The sequence below is a fragment of the Hemicordylus capensis genome, chromosome 2 (genome assembly GCF_027244095.1).
Source record: "Hemicordylus capensis ecotype Gifberg chromosome 2, rHemCap1.1.pri, whole genome shotgun sequence".
NCBI lineage: Eukaryota > Metazoa > Chordata > Lepidosauria > Squamata > Cordylidae > Hemicordylus > Hemicordylus capensis.
Genome location: NC_069658.1, coordinates 415,762,647 through 415,779,903, shown reverse-complemented (window position 1 = coordinate 415,779,903; position 17,257 = coordinate 415,762,647). Strand labels below are relative to the sequence as shown.

Sequence of the window (17,257 nt, the reverse complement as noted above, 5' to 3'; positions counted from 1 at the left end):
ATACTCACTGTATGAAGAGATAGGGCAGTTCTACTGCTGAAAATAAGCAGGTCTAGCTCTGAGCCAGAACCATGCAGATCTGCAGGACATCATATATAACCCACTCTGAACTCTTTGGAAAGAGAGCAGAGTATAACGATAAGAAGCAATGCAGCATGATGAGAGGTAGGTAAGTTTTGCTCATTTCTTCACATTCCTGTAAAGCAAAGCCAACTAACTCATCAGCCAGTCTATGTCCATACGAGTGGGGGGGTGGCTCTTAAAAGATGCTGGTATTTCTAACACAGAACTCTATTATCCCTTTCCATCCCCACACCACCTCAATTGCAACTATTAAGCTATCCCCAAAACTGTGCTTACAGTTTTTACCTACAATGCATCTACTAATCTAAAAATATCACTCCTCTACCAACAGTACTAGTTCAACAGAGGCTATCATCTGAAGCATTAACTGGCCTGTCACTTTCTAGGACAAAGAGTAGCAAACTTTTTAAATAAAGTTTATATTCTTTTAAATAAACTTTTCCTCTTTTTTAATAAAGAGGAAAATCAGTGCTTATTCCACAACTCAGTACGACAATGGTTTTGAGCGTTTACTGAGGAGTGTAAGCATCATATAGTGGTTAGTGTCAGCACACAGAACGGAGGAGACCAGGGTTTGAATTCCCACTCAGCCAGGAAGTTCAGTGGATAACCTTCCTCCAGTTGTTCTCTCAATCCAACCTACCTCACAGAGTTGTTGTGAGTTTATGAGAGAGAGAACCATGTATGTCACTCCTTGGAGGAAGGGTAGGACGGAATGAAGTAAGTAATAATGGTGATTTTACCAACAGATTTTGAATAATTCTAAAGAATTCTGTGACAAATTCACACTTGAGTATGTGTTTTCATGGTTAGATAAAAGGCACACAAGAATGAAGTGTTTTTATTAAATTTTCCACTGAATCTGCATGAACTACACCTACCATCACCATGAAAAACTTGTAGCCTAGAGAACAAATCTATAATTTATTTTGCTTTCTAAGATTCCATGCAGAGGACGACCTTTCTTCCTTCCAAGCCTGAACAACATCATCTATGTTATGCAGCAGCAGCTGGCTAATTGGCTTTTGAGTACTCCAGTCCCTTATTATGCTATTTTAGTCTTGTTGATCATGTACATGAAGATCTCTGCAAGGAGCACAATTTGTAACTTAACAATTATTCTCATAGACATACACAATTTTACAAGATAGTAAGTTTACCACACAAGTACCAAGTGCCCCAGAGAAGTTATACACCATGACTAATATTTATATTAAGTTACTCAATAGATATTCTAAAGTAAAGTGTGCCGTCGAGTCGGTGTCAGCTCCTAGCTACCACAGGGTCCTGTGGTTGTCTTTGGTAGAATACAGGAGGGGTTTACCATTGCCATCTCCCTGCGCCGTATGAGATGATGCCTTTCAGCATCTTCCTTTATCACCACTGCCCAGTATAGGTGTTTCCCATAGTCTGGGAAACATACCACTGGGGATTCGAACCGGGAACCTCTGGCTTGCTATTCAAATCATTTTCCTGCTGCGTTATTCTTAAGGACTACTTAATTTCACTAGGAGTATTCAGGAGTAATTTAGTCCGGATGTCAGCCCATGTCTTTGTAACCAAGAAACTAAAGTACAAGTTTCAGAATTAAAACCAAATTAAAATGTATTTGCTTGTAATATTTTAACTTAACCAACTATACATACAGTTAGAATTTGAAATATAATTATTTATACAGCACTTTAATTGTGCAAAGCAATCCTTATGTCACTCAGGCTGTAATCCTAAACACTATTGCTTGAAAGAAGGTTCCATTGAAATCAACAGGACTTAGTTTAAACTAAACATGGTTAAGACCAGGTTGTTGTATGGTGGGAGATTGCTGATAAACGTTTTAGAGAAGTGAACTGTGACCTCCCAAAGATCATCCAAGTTCACAGTCAAGCTATTACTTGAACCCATGTCAGTCCCAAACAAACACAGAATCCATTGTACAAAACCCGAATTATTTTCAGACTATTTATTAAGATACGTAGGCTTGAACTACAACTTTGTTTTTTCAATCAGTAGCATTACTATGGATTATATGTGGTAGACATACAAAGCAACAAGAAGACAGCCCATTCCCACACAACCTTTTCTTCCACTTTACTCTGTCCAATTTCCTCATCTCCCACAAGTTCTTTCCCCCTATCCTTTCAAGCGCTCTATAACACTTAGGATACATTTATACCAACCTTTTCAAGACAGCAGTAGTTCCCTCCAGCAGTTCACTTCTGTACTGATCATACTACCGCTGCAGGAGAAAACTACTGCTACTCTTATATGAGGAAACATTTTGAACACAAACTCACTGCTGGTGAGGTGCAAACCCAACAGCAGTAGGAACAAAATCAGCAGTAAAGTAACATGAAACTGCTACTGCATGACCCCACCACCTTTCTGAACCACCACCTCCCATTTGCTCTTCTATTCCCTACTGTTCTTATCCATGGCCTTATCCACTATTCCCCCTCCTCTGTGCTAGAAAGATCCTGGGACAAAAGAGCATCTGGAAGTCCAAGCCCTGATGTGTGGCAATTCCTTCCATTTATTCAATGACAAGGGAAATGCACTCAGAATGTAAGCGCAGTCCTACTGGATGAGACCAAAGGTCCAGCTTGTACAGCATCCTGCTTCCCATAGCAACCAACCAGATGCTTCTGGGAAGCCATCCAGCAGATCATGAAGGCAACAGCCCTCTCCACTCTTGCTCCCCCAGGAACTGACATTCTGTGGCATCCCACCTCTGAACTGGGAGGGACTGTAGCTATCATATTCAGTAGCCACTGATAGTCTTGTTATGCATGAATATATTTAAGCCCTCTAAGCTAGCAAGCACATCTTGGGGCAAGGAATCCCATAATTAATAATTACATATGGTATGAAAAAGTACTTTCTCCTGAATCACCTGCCAATAAATTTCATTGGATGATCCTGAGTCTCATAAGAGAGGAAGAAAAACTTCTCTCCACTTTCTCCACACCATATATGATTGTACATATTATCATGTCCCCCTGGCCAGCATCCTCCCCTCCCCCCCCCCCAACACTCCTTTGCTAAACTAGTATAACATATTCGGGGCATTTTCTTATCCATCTCTGTATAGGTAACATAGCAATAGACAGTCCTGTTGTATATGATGCAGGATTAAGCGCAGCTTCGAAGAGAAATACGACGGCTGAGGCTTGGCTAGCTACCTCCTCCTGCGCTCCTTAGCCCATTCTACCCCTTCTTCCTTTCAGTGGCCTGCCGGCTGGCCCAACTCTAAGCCCACCCACCCACTTTCCAAGCGGCGACTCGCCCGTCTTCCCCCCACCCCCGCCCTTTCTCCCGGTCGTCGCCCCCTTCATATCACCCCCAACCATACAAGCTCCCTTCCTAACCCCAAACGAAAAACTCAGCCACAGTCAAAACCCCCACATTCCGCCCCATCCGCCTCACCTCAGGCCGCAGCAGCCGCAAAGCACCGGGGGAGCGAGCCCCGCCCACCAGTCAGCGAGAGACTGAGAAAGCAGCAACGAAGCACCCACGAGCCCCGCAGCCAATCGTGCAGGGGGAGCCTCTCCTCCGCAACCAATGGGGAGGGTCTTCTGGCTTTCAGAACTTCGGCCAATAGGAGAAAATGAGAAGCGATCTGTCGAGGTGGAAGGCTGACTTCGGCTCGAGAACAACGGGGCCGCTCTAGCCACCCAAGCCCCCTCCCCTGCTACCCAATGGGCCCGGGCGTTAAGAACGGCCAATCGGATAAAACTAAAGAGGCTGCCTTCGACCAAATCACGACAGCCCTGCGCAACAGACAACCAATTGACAAAGGCACCGGAGCACGAGCCGTTCCATCAGCGAAGGGTGTGGCGAGAAGCTGCGAATGGCCAATAACGTAGCGCCTAGGAACAATTCCCGCCCCTTTTTCTACCGTTTGGATGAATTAAGGCTCAGGCCGTCCTTAAGCAGGCGAAAATATCCGAACTCTTTCCGGGAACAGCCGAAGTTCGGAATGAGTCGAGGATGGAATTTAAGACGGAATTTACCCAAGGATGGGAGATCAGAGCTGGATCTTGGGAGGAGTTCCTCTCTACCGGATGGCCACCTTTTTTTTCTGGCAAGCTTCCTATCCTTGAACTGGTACATAGCAGGCAGAAATCCAGCGGATGAAGCTTCCCGCCCCGTGTTTGTCGCAGGGTGACAAACCATCAGGGAACCATCTCCCCATTTCACTGTTATGTAAACCACTTGTGCAGCTTTGTTGAGAGGAGATATATAAATTTAATAAGTAAATACCATTTCCTCACCGCTACATTTATATTCCGGAAAAGATTGAATTTCTGCCTGTCACGCAGTTTTCAGCGGCTCGGGAGCCCGTCCGGGACAATGCTGTTGTGCAGCCAAATTCCTGTAGCACTCCCCCACCACCCGTGATTTCTAAGCATCAGAATGGCCATCATGTGTAGCTGAAATGCTTTTATAATGTTTGTTGATTTTTGTTTGTTTTATCCTGTTTTTCAACACGAGTTCCCAAAGCTGGTTGCAATGCTAACGAAAAGAACAATAAATGCAAGGCCTGTGCACGGGAGAAAAAGTTGTAGAATACTGTAGTGAAGATAACTGCAACAGATCACTTTGTTTCTAGATAGATACTGTATTGTTTATTCAGTACTGGAATTAGAAAGTGCAAGTTCCTGTACACCCCTAGAAAGAGTTTGATGATATAATTCCATTGAACTGGATGTCAGTTTTGATCTTTTAAGAAATTACAATAAAATAAAAAGTGGGCCTCTCATTTAGTATCCAGTTGGCACGGGGCTGGGAAGTTTGATCGCCTCACTCTTTGCTCAAAGGAGGAGGGAAGCCATGGAAATCTCTCGCCTGAATGTCAGGCTGCACTGCATGAAGGGGTCCATGTCCACTGCCTTGTCTGCCAGCTCTGAGGCATGTTTGAGGAACCTTTTCTGCTTTTCAAGTAGCCCTGCAGTCTTCCTCTTCTTCCCCAGCTTCTTCCTGATCACGGGATGATTTGATCAGGGCCTCCAGGTCTTGCTCAGTGAGCTCTTCAGTGTGTGACTCCAGGAGCTCAGCAGCCAACTGGATGTCAACAAATCCTTCACTGCCAAGTTGTCTGGCAGAAGCCACTATCCTCCTTTCACGGCCTCCTTCCACAGCTTCCTTCAGCCGGCATTCAGGGTGCTGCTCCTTATCTTGTTCATCGCTTCCTTAATGATGGTCAAAGCATGTGCGATGTTGTAGCCCTTCCATGCTTCCTTCAAGGTTATGTCAGGGTTGCTATCCATCAGGTCAGCAATGTGTTCGAAGTTGCGCCTGGTGTAATAGCTCTTGAAGGCCTGGATGATGCCTTGGTCCAGAGGCTGGATGAGTGACGTGGTGTTGGGAGGCATGAAAACCACTTCCACGTGGGGGTGGGCATGCAGCAAATCCAGAGGATGCGCCTGGGGCATTGTCCAACAACAGCAGCACTTTGAAAGCCTGGTTCTTCTTCCTCAGGTAGTGCTCCACCTCATGGACAAAGCAGTCATTGAATCAGGACATGAAGATGGTGCACATTACCCTCTACTTTGTGTTTGCTCTCCAGAACACAGAGAGGTGGTTCATGTTTCCCCCGCTTCAGTGCCTGTGGATTCAGGGACCTGTAGACGATCATGGGCTTCACCATCAGGCCACCTGAGGACTTGGAGCAGAACAGAAGGGTCAGCTTGTCCTTTGCAGCCTTGAATCCTCTCTCCTCCTTGGTGAGGAAGGTGCAGTTAGGCATCCTCTTCCAGAAGAGTCCAGTCTTGTCCTCATTGAACATCTGGTCAGGCAAATAGCCCAGCCCTTCTCCTCTATCAGTCTCTTCAGCTCATCAGGAAAAGTGGCTGCAGAGGCAGTCTCCCTAACAAGGTTCCCACTGTGAAGGCTGAACTGCTTCTTGAAGTTCTCAAACTATCTCTTGCTGGCTTGAAACTTCTCAGGGTCTCCCTCTCCAGTGCTCTCTACCAGGTGCTTGTAGATTTTTTCATGCCCTGATGCAGATCATGCAGGTGCTAAGAAGGGACCTTTTCTGTGCCTGGTCCTCCATCCAAATGTTCATGGTCTTCATCTTCTCAATGTTGGGGTCTCGTGGCGTGCAAGAGACTTTAACGGAGGACTGAATCCCACTGGCAACACTGCCTCTGATGGCCGTCTCATTCTTCTTAATGGTGCAAATGGTCGATTCATTGACCCCAAACAATCTTCCAACCACATTGTTGCTTTGGCCTTCCCTCAGGCAGTCCAAGTCTTTGATTTTGTCCTGCAGGGACATGACATGCCTTGGCCACAGCACCTTCCTCTCCCTTTCTGGCACGCTTTGGACCCATTTTCTGGTCTCTTTCTCTCTCACCACTAATCCCCCCACCCCGACCTCCGCTTCTCTACCTCTCCCTACAATTAGGGATGTGCAAAAAATTTCGGGCACAGAACGATCTGTGCCCGAAACGAACAATTTCGGGTGATTCGGGGCCGAACCGAATCACCCCCGATGTCCCCCAAATTTTTTCGGACACGAGCCGAATCACCCGAATTTCGGGCAAAAAAAATTCGGGTGATTCGGTTCATGGTTGATTTTTGGCGATTTTTTAAAGTTTTAGTGACTTTGGGGCAGTTCGGGGGCATAGCATGGGATTTGGGCAAAAGGAGTGGGGTGGGGTGGTAGCGCCTAATGAGTGCAGGCTACCACCCCAATTTCAGGGGGATTGGGCAAAGGGCTGATTTTTGGTAAATTTCTGAAAATTTCATGTCTTTGGGGCAGATTGGGGCATATTGGGGCAGAAAGTGGGGGCTGGGGCAGAATAGTGGGGTGGGGTGGTAGTGCCTAATGGGTGCAGGCTACCACCCCAATTTCAGGGGGTTTGGACAAAGGGGTGATTTTTTGAGAATTTTTGAAGTTTTGGTGACTTTGGGGCAGTTTGGGGGCAGAAAGTGGATCTGCCCCAAAAGAGTGGGGTGGGGTGGTAGTGCCTAATGGGTGGAGGCTACCACACCAATTTCAGGGGGATTGGGCAGAGGGCTGCTTTTTTGAGAATTTTTGAAGTTTGGGTGTCTTTGGGGCAGATTGGGGGCAGAAAGTGGATCTGCCCCAAAGGAGTGGGGTGGGCTGCTAGATAGTGTCTAATGGGTGGAGGCTACCACCCATCCCCAATTTAAGAGTGATTGGGCAGGGGGTGAATTTTGGTGAATTTATTTTTATGAGGTTTGTCTTCATAAGGTGAAGTGTGCTAAATTGATTACTTCCTCATATTATTCATAGTAAAGGAAAGTGTGAAAAAGTGAAAGTGGGGTCATGAGAGTTGTTTAATTGAAAAAAATCTCATTTGCTATGATAGAATGAGAATTCACACCTGAGGTGTGAATTCTCATTCTATCATAGCAAATGAGATTTTTTTCAATTAAACAACTCTCATGACCCCACTTTCACTTTTTCACACTTTCCTTTACTATGAATAATATGAGGAAGTAATCACTTTAGCACACTTCACCTTATGAAGACAAACCTCATACAAATAAATTCACCATAATTCACCCCTCTGCCCAATCACTCTTAAATTGGGGATGGGTGGTAGCCTCCAGCCATCAGGCACTATCTACCAGCCCACCCCACTCCTTTGGGGCAGATCCACTTTCTGCCCCCAATCTGCCCCAAAGACACCCAAACTTCAAAAATTCTCAAAAAAGCAGCCCTCTGCCCAATCCCCCTGAAATTGGTGTGGTAGCCTCCACCCATTAGGCACTACCACCCCACCCCACTCTTTTGGGGCAGATCCACTTTCTGCCCCCAAACTGCCCCAAAGTCACCAAAACTTCAAAAATTCTCAAAAAATCACCCCTTTGTCCAAACCCCCTGAAATTGGGGTGGTAGCCTGCACCCATTAGGCACTACCACCCCACCCCACTATTCTGCCCCAGCCCCCACTTTCTGCCCCAATATGCCCCAATCTGCCCCAAAGACATGAAATTTTCAGAAATTTACCAAAAATCAGCCCTTTGCCCAATCCCCCTGAAATTGGGGTGGTAGCCTGCACTCATTAGGCGCTACCACCCCACCCCACTCCTTTTGCCCAAATCCCATGCTATGCCCCCGAACTGCCCCAAAGTCACTAAAACTTTAAAAATTCACAAAAAATCAGGACTTTGCCCAATCCCCCTGAAATTGGGGTGGTAGACTCTACCCATTGGGCACTACCACCCCATCCCAAAATTTTGCCCCTGGGCCCCTTTTTACCCCCCCAAATCGATTCGGATTCAGATTCGGATTAAATCCGAATCCGAACCGAATCAAGGGTGATTCGGGTGACCCAGATTCGGGCACAAAACAGAACGGGGGTGATTCGGCTCGGGTCCGAGCCGAATCACCCGAAAATCCGAATTGCACACCCCTACCTACAATGAAGAAAACACCCTTGAGCTTACATAATGCAGCACCCTTCTTCTCTCCCCAGTTCCACCCTACAGCACATGCAAAGAAAAAAACAGTAAAAACACAGCACCCTTCTCTCCTCATTCTCCACACACACACACACACACACATGCACTGTGCAAAGGACAGGTACACGTGTGCACACTTGGACACGCACACACTTCTCTAACACCTCTACTTCTCCTCTCTCCTCCATGTCTCTTTCCTCCACTCTGCTGTCTCTCTTGCTTTCCTCTGTGTGTGTGTGTGTGTTTCTCTCTCTCTCTTTCCTCCTCTCCAGTGTCTCTCTCACTCCTCCATCTTTCCCTCCACTCTTTCCTGCCTCTTGCAAGCATAAACTGTGTTTCTTGCAGAACAAAATTCCATGAGAAATCCCATATACTCGAGCTGCAGTTGGCAAGACCAGTCATAATTTCCCAGCCACGAATACTCAAAACCACAGTTGGGAAAACCACGGTAGGTGAAGGATGACTATATTCCGGCATAGCCAATGTCAGATCTGACACAACACACAACCCTAATATACACATTTAAACTTTCATCAATATCTCTGGCTGGCTGGCTGTAGGCGAAATGGCTGCAAATGGGCACAGCTGTTCAAGGCAAGAAGTCAGATCACAATTGGCCCCAGCTGGATAAATGGGGTGTGTATGGGAAATGCCTCTCCTCATCCAAACCCCCACATCCTGTCTTTGGCCTGATATTCAAAGCAGCTGTGCTATTGTGTTCAGTAGTTTCTCACTACTCTCTGCTGTCAAAGATGAACATAAGAACAGCCCTGCTGGATCAGGCCCAAGGCCTATCTAGTCCAGCATCTTGTTTCACACAGTGGCCCACCAGATGCCTCTGGGCAGCTCACAGGCAAGAAGTGAAGACACACCCTCTCTCCTGGGTGCTTTCCAGATTACCCGCTGCTGCAACAGGGGTAAAATGCTTCGGCTTGGCAGGATTGTATTGAAAACAATCCTCAGAATCTCCTACAATGGGAAAACACAGCTATTTTTCTGCAATGGACTTGCAACATTATAGCACTATAACACAAAGATAAAATCCGAAATAAAGCATCAGAAATGTGAATGGCCCCTTGCTGTCAGCTCAGGGACTGCAGTGGAAGTACTGAAGCACACTTAGCAGATCCATAGTGACAGTGTTGTAGGGTTTAATCTGGAAAGCTCCCTGCTATTGCTCCCTTGCAACTGGTATTCAGAGGCACATGCCTCCAAGACTGGAGGAGGCCTATAACCACCAAACTAGTAGCCATTGATAGACCTGTCCTCCATGAATTTGTCCAAGCCCCTTTTAAAGACATCCAAGCTAGTGACCATCACCACATCCCGTGGCAAAGAATTCCATTGATTAATTATGTGCTGTGTGAAAAAGTACTTCCTTTTGTCGGTCCTAAATTTCCTGGCCATAAGTTTCATGGGATGAGCCCTGGTTTTAGTCCTGTGAGAGAGGGAGAAACATTTATCTCTGTCCACTGTCTCTACTCCATGCATAATTTTATACACCTCTATCATGTCTCCCCCATAGTCGCCTTTTTTCCAGACTAAAAAGCCCCAGATGCTGTAGCCTTGCCTTATAAGGAAGGTGCTCCAGGCCCCTGATCATCTTGGATGCCCTCTTCTGCACCTTTTCCAGTTCTACAATGTCCGCCTTAAGATACAGTGACCAGAACTGCACGCAGTACTCCAAATGTGGCCGCATGATAGATTTATATAAGGGCATAATAATAATAATAATAATAATAATAATAATAATAATAATAATAATAATTCAATTTCTATACTGCCCTTCCAAAAATGGCTCAGGGCGGTTTACAAAGAGAAATAACAAACAAATAAGATGGTTCCCTGTCCCCAAAGGGCTCACATTCTAAAAAGAAACATAAGACACACACCAGCAACAGTCACTGGAAGTACTGTGCTGGGGGTGAATAGGGCCAGTTACTCTTTCCCTGCTAAATAAAGAGAACCACCACGGTAAAAGGTGCCTCTTTGCCCCGTTAGCATTAGGATTTTTATTTTCGTCCTTTTGGCTAAGATCAAGTGTAATGCATTTTCAGTCCCCTTCCTAACAATCCCTAGCATGGAATTGGCCTTTTGCACTGAATATCATTTTTCATTGAATAGCAGTAGACAGTGGCTATTTGAGAGTGAGGTAATTGCGTCTTAATATACTCAGAATTTCTATTCCTTAGCAAATCTTTTCTGAGCTGTGATGCTGCAAACATGTTCCACAGCTGAGTTCTAGTGCATCCTGGGTCAGTCTAAGAATCTGAACATGCATGATTGAAATCAACCCAAAATATTTATATTTATCCTTGTGGCAACCAAACATCCTCCTCCAGGTCTCCGGTAACCTGTCTGAACTGTTGTAGATTTGAACCCATTGCCCATGGTCATTCATGCCCACAGCATGTACAATGGTTTTGCTGTTCTGAAACTTATATACACATATTTTCTATGTCCAAAGCCATTTTGGATTAGGATCATTTTTCTTTCCCCAGGAGATTTTTGAAACCTGCATTAAAACAGTGGTTCTATTCATTTGGGTTCTCTCTTTGCTTCTTAACAGCCATACAGAGCCACCTGCTGGGCCCAGCTGGCACTGTAAGTATATCAAACAAATCCCTAATGTGAATCCTGTGAAATGTAGCTGTCTTTTACTTACACACACACAGAAGCAATCTTACCCATGGACTTCCAGGCCTACGTCCAGGGCCTCCCCACCCCTCAAATCCTCTTTAGTCTGTCCCGGGTGGTGTGGTTGCTGTGTTGGTGGCCCATGCTGTGCCAGGCCGCCGAGCGTGACTGTGACCTGCGCTGGGCGGCTGAGCATGACCTCTGCTTTAGAGACAGAGGGGAGAGTGGGGAAATAAATATGTGGGATGGGAATATGTTAAGTTGCATGTTGAAATGTTTCTGCTAATGCATATTTGCATGAACATACCTGTTTTATATTCTTGTGAGTTCACTTGCTATTTGTGTCCTCAATAACCCGCATGTTAAAAATATTGTGTCATGGGATGTGTGTGTAGGGAAATGATGCTTAACGTCCAGCAGCTGGGCAGGGGGCACTCCAAAATTACCTAGGTACATCTCTGCACGCACACACAGAAAAACAAAAGAAAAAAAGGTCTTGGGGGGGGAAGAAAAAAGAGTGCTGGTCTTGTGGTAGCAAGCATGACTTGTCCCCTTAAGCTAAGCAGGATCTGCCCTGGTTGCATACGAAAGGGAGACTAGAAGTGTGAGCTCTGTAAGATATTCCCCTTAGGGGGTGGGGCCGCTCTGGGAAGAGCATCTAGGCTCCAAGTTCCTTCCCTGGCATCTCCAGGATACAGCCGAGAGAGAGTCCTGCCTGCAACCTTGGAGAAGCCGCTGCCAGTCTGAGTAGACAATACTGAGCGAGATGGACCAATAGTCTGACTCAGTATATGGCTATATATAGATTTTAACAAGTCTAATGTCAGAGTGCGGTAAGCGTCTGCTTGGGAAGCTGAAGGTGGGGAGTTCGATTCCCCGCCGGGGCAGTTGGAAAAAATTTTTTTGGAGAGGAGAGCTGGTCTTGTGGTAGCAAGCATGACTTGTCCCCTTAGCTAAGCAGGGTCTGCCTTGGTCGCACATGAATGGGAGACTTGATGTGTGAGCACTGCAAGATATTCCCTTCAGGGGATGAAGCCTTTCCTATGTTTCCTATGTTTCCTAAATCATAAGGCACACAAAAGAAGAATTTGGAAGGTCCAAAGAGAAGCAATTAAAATTGATTTATTGGACAGGAGCTATCTGGTTTCCGTAAGGATTTTCTTCTTCTTTGTTTTTTACATTTAAAAGTTACTTCCGGAGCAAAGGTTTAGAAAGAATCTCACTGAAGTATAAGAAAATTCATTTTAAATCACAACCCAGAAATAATTGCTTGCTTGCTTTTTTATTTATTCAAAGACATGTGTATTTTGCCTTTCTTCTATATAAGCCCTCAAGCTGGCTGACAAATATAGCTAAAAGCAATATCACAACTACCCAACAGCAATAATTAAAACAAACTAAAAGTTAATCCAAAATATTTTTTTTAAACCAGCAATAAAAATACAAATAGAAGTCCAAACCAAGAGATTCCAGTTACTGTTAAAGCTTGGGTAAACAGAACAGGCAGGTGTCTAAAAGTCAGTACTGGAGGTGAGGAACCTATGTGAAGCTTCCAAACTGAATCTATGTGTTGGATAGGGGCATAGCAACAATTGAGCAAAGGGGATAAATGTGCTCAAATGTTGCTCTTTGCTCTCCTCCTTGCCTCTCTCTGAAGAAGAGGGGCAAGGTGAGCGGGGGAGGGGCCCATCAAGATGAGTGGGGGAGAAGCCCATCAACCTTGTCCCAGGGGGCATTTTCTTGCAGCAGGGGATGATGGGAGCTGTAGTACAACCCCAGCTGGAGAGCCTCAGGTTGGCCACATGTGTATTTATCTTTTGGATCAATTTGACACATAAAGAAGGTACTACCCTAAGCATGCACCTTAGCTTCTTAGGGAAGTGCCCCTTGCAGCAGAGAGCCATTTATTTTATTTATTTTGATTTATTTTTGTAGTTCTATACTGCCTTTTGCTAATATATCCTCAAGGCAGTTTACAGCATATTTTAAACAATATAAAACAAAACAATATAAAATGAATTTTAAAACACCAAGGTTTCCAAAGTTAGGCTTTGACCCCCAGCAGCAGAATATTACACAGAGCTGTTATATCTCCAGCGAGACATCCAGGAGTCCGGTCATACAGGTTTCGATTTCTTCATCTGTGTAAGGAGCTCATAAGCAGCCTGAACCTCAATAAAACGCTTCTCGGCTTCTGCTGCCTGCTGACGATTGTGATCTGGATGCCAAAGCTTCACCAGCTTCCGGTAGCTTTTGTTGATTTCCTCAGTTGTGGCATCATCATGGAGACCTAAAACCTAAGAAAGGGAGGGGCAGAAAATCTATCAGAGCTGTGAGGTAGAAGGGATATTCAAATGGATCAGGCAGCCCTTGACATGAGCATGGGTAGTGCTGGAGTAGGCAGAGCCAAGAACAATGGTCCAGCTTAACCTGCTATGATGGGTTGCTGCAAGACTGGTGTAAGTCATGGACCCTCAAACTTGGGTTCCTACTGTTGTTGGAGTTGCTCCCATCATCCCCAGCCACAATAGTTGAAGCCATTGTGGCTGGGGATGATGAGAGTTGTAATGGGAACATATGGGAACCCAAATTTGAGAACCCCTGGTAAAGACCTAGCTAATGACACAACAGCAGTTCTACAGAAATAGCTAACAGAACTAGTGGCACAGCATATGTAATAAGCACATGAAGTTCTATAGGACTTCGGGAAGCCAAGCATTTCTGCACTCACTTCCCTTCATGTGCAATTCAGAGCTGCCTAGTTTCCCCATTTTCCCCTTCTCCTTGTCCCAAAAGTATCAAAGCTGAAGATGCTTCCCTCCTTGTTTGCAATCTCTGGGTGCCTTGGATTCCAACTGCCAAATCATAAAAAGACGTCTTTGCTCCATAGTTTTCAGTTTTAACTTGCTGGCCTTTAAGGCTGGCATTCTCTCCTCTAAGATTTCAGAAAATAATGACTAAGATCTAGAGGAAAGAGATCAGAGTGTGGGCTTGGCCCAGGCTATGCACAGCAGACAGCTTACAAGAAGTTACCACACTGTTTACCTTTTTGCTCTTTCTGCTCTCTGGTTAGAGCTAAAGAGTTAGCCCTGGTTTTGAATGGTCTCATGTTTACATTATTACATTTTAAATTACTTACTAATGATTTAAAGACTGCAGAATTACTAGCCTAATCACATTTTATGCTTTAGATGCTAAAAACAGAAGAAAAAATAATGAGATGAATAACTAGCTTTTTCAAAGACTTCCCATTTTCTATTTCTTTTGCTGTAATTAGATTCTTATGTCCCACTACTACTTGTGTCACTTTTTAATAAACTTGTATTCTGTCTAATCATTTAGTCTGGGTTACAAATGTCTTGTTTTTATTTTGTTTTGATAACGGCACCATTGGCTTCTATAATTAGTAAAATCTATCTCTGAGTCAGGATCTATGAATTGTGGCTCCCCATTTCCTAGCCCCACTTGAAAAATGGGGCAGCCAAGGAGCCTTGCCTACCCTAAAGCCCACTCCAACCTCCCTTTCCCATCCCTGTGTTGGGCTGAAGCAGGGGCATCATTAGTGGGTGGCCCCATGGGGCATGGGCCCCCAGTGAATTGCTCAGAGCCCCAAATTGCCAGCTACCTCCCACAAAGGAAGTCCAGCAGTGGAGGCACCTGCACAGAGCATGGGAGGGAGCGTCTAGCCTCATCGGGCCTTCTGCTGCTGCCACCTTCATACTGTGGCACGTAATATTAGAGACTTTACAAAACATACATAATTATTCTTGAGCTGAGTGATTAAGCTTAATTATCAAAAGTGGGGTTGTGGGCCCAGGGCCTGGATCTTTTAAGTATGCCCTTTGGGCTGAAGAATCCATTAATCTGGCATCTCTTTCCCTCTCTCACCCAACACAATACATTTAGGGGTGAAGTACACATGATGCAGGAGGTCCAGGAATGGCCTTCCTGATATCCTCTCCACCCCCCCCCCGCAAAAGCAACTTGGGGGGGGGTCCCAAGTGGGACCACCAAAGTCACACCACTGGGAGACAGGGATTTAACTCTACCCGCTCCTGCAAATTCTGCACTTCTGGAATATTCTTTATATACCGCTTCTCAAACGTAAAGCACCCCCCTGAAAACATACAGCTGGTGATCCGGAAGACAATTGCAATCAGGCTGTAGCATTGGTCGGGCGGTGGGGAGGATCTGTGACCCCATCCAGTACTGTGGCCCTGATCCAAACTGTACACTCACTCACTCTCCCTGTGGGTTCTTTTAACAAGACCCATTCATGGATCTCCTGCATCCTGCACAATTTAGCCCGACACAAACATAGTGATCCCACCTCACTAGTGCGAGGTCTGCCTTGCAGTGTACCTTCTCACAAATACTGAGCTGAGTAGTAAGGAAGGGCTCTGTACCTGGTATGCCATCCGCTGCCTTTCACTCTGGAAAGACTGTACAAATGCAAACACTTTCTCCCACTCCTGGAAGTAGCCACCACTGAAGCCCAATGTCTTCCAGCCATGGTAGGGAAGGAGAAGCACTGATTCCATAATGCCGCCCACTGATGGAAATACACTGAGCCAGTCCAGCATGGTCCCCATAGTGCTGGCTATGTAACTGGCAGTGGCTGCTGTGTTGTAGAAGGCACAGTAGGCCAATGGTGTGGTGAAAGCCAGGTAAGCCAGACCCAGTCGGTACAGTCGTGCACTAAGCTTCTCACTGGTGCCCCTGGGGATTTTATAGTGCCGGTGCCTCTGGGCTGCTATGGTGGTTGTGAGAGTGATGGGCAAGATGGCCACAGGACGACCATAGAAAATGGGGGCAGTTATGAAGGCAGCCATCAAGGTACCCTGAAGATCTGAAGCTTGGTCACCGACTTCAGACACCAAATGAACTCCAAGGCCCACTGCCAGGGGCAGAGCTAGGAAGTAGAAACCAGGCAAGGATGACAGGCCAATGAAGGCCACCAGCCCAAAATAGATGCCCACCAAGGCCTGACCAAGGAGGCGCACGGGGCTCAAAGGTGGCTGCTCATCCTGGTGCTGTTCTGTGGCACTATTAGCCTGCGCCACCCAACTAGGTAGCAGCCACAGCTCCCAAAGCCACCCTACTCCAAAGCCCCCCAAAGTCAACATCCACAAGAGGGTGTGGTTGTCCCGGCCCAGATAGAGATGGTGGAGCCCAGCAGGGCCCCCCAGAGCCCAGAGGACAAAAGCCACCGATAGCCGCTTGGCCATTGTTCACCAGATGTGCCTTGAACACATACAGCATCTTCGGCCTCAGCACATCTCACAGGCTGCCAGGAGTCCTGAAGCAGTGAGAGAGAGAGAGAGAGAGAGAGAGAGAGAGAGAGAGAGAGAGAGAGAGAGAGAGAGGTAATCGTTATGTAAAGAACAGGCACCCTGACCATGCTGGGTTCAGGGCATTATTCCAGATTTGTGACTATAATTCCTACCAAGGTGCCCCTCTCCCTCCTACCAATACCTGCAATTTCTTTTTCTGCACCCAACAGAATGAAAACCAGGGACTGGCGGGAGCTCTCCAGGCCAGACTGATTCTCTTGACCTTAATAATTGCACACTTGGGAGATTCTTCCATGCCTCCCCAGGGCCAGCCACCCCCATGATAAAGGATTTCCATTGTGCTCTCTATCCCCGGAACTTCCACACCTCCACATGCTGGATCCATCCAGACTGGACTCACCACTTGTTGGGCCCACAGGAGAAATCTGAGACGTGCAAATCTGGTGACAGTCACCTGAACGGCCTTTCCAGCACCATAGCCACATACCTTTCGGCTTGCTCCCAGTGAAGCAATGCCAGCAATTTCATCAGGGCTACAATGTGGACTCAGAAAGCCTTTGATCTCATGGGGCCGCTGGGTTGGACTTTGCCTTCCTTCTGGGGGAATGTCATGGGATTGGGCACAGGGCATCTGCCGGGAGAGGGGGAGGGGGAGTGGCCAAAGGGCACCGTGGCACACCCAGGGTTACTGACAGCAGTGGAGAGACAGGCTGGAGGGGGATGAAGCACTAGAGTCCAATCTCTTCTTATTGGCCTGTGCCTTACAGAGTACATTTGCACCAATCACAGGGATGTGGAAGATATGC

The 17,257-nt window shown here is 46.3% G+C and overlaps 2 protein-coding genes across 3 annotated transcripts in view; both read right to left on the bottom strand.

Annotated features, from left to right (window-relative positions):
• SPATS2 (spermatogenesis associated serine rich 2) overlaps nucleotides 1-3,865 on the bottom strand; it is a 75,601-nt gene extending 71,736 nt beyond the window's left edge. For both annotated transcript variants that reach the window (XM_053300228.1, XM_053300229.1), the window contains exon 1: nucleotides 3,508-3,865. The gene's annotated coding sequence lies outside the window, so the exon portion shown is untranslated. The remainder of the gene's footprint in view (nucleotides 1-3,507) is intronic.
• Nucleotides 3,866-12,423: 8,558 nt separating this feature from the next.
• On the bottom strand, nucleotides 12,424-16,408 carry DNAJC22 (DnaJ heat shock protein family (Hsp40) member C22). Its single transcript, XM_053289753.1, has 2 exons — nucleotides 15,564-16,408; nucleotides 12,424-13,454 (listed from the first exon to the last, which is right to left on the bottom strand). The coding sequence occupies exons 1-2, from the start codon at nucleotides 16,383-16,385 to the stop codon at nucleotides 13,275-13,277; spliced, it is 1,002 nt and encodes a 333-aa protein (XP_053145728.1). The 5' UTR covers nucleotides 16,386-16,408; the 3' UTR covers nucleotides 12,424-13,274.
• Between the last annotated feature and the right edge of the window lie 849 nt (nucleotides 16,409-17,257).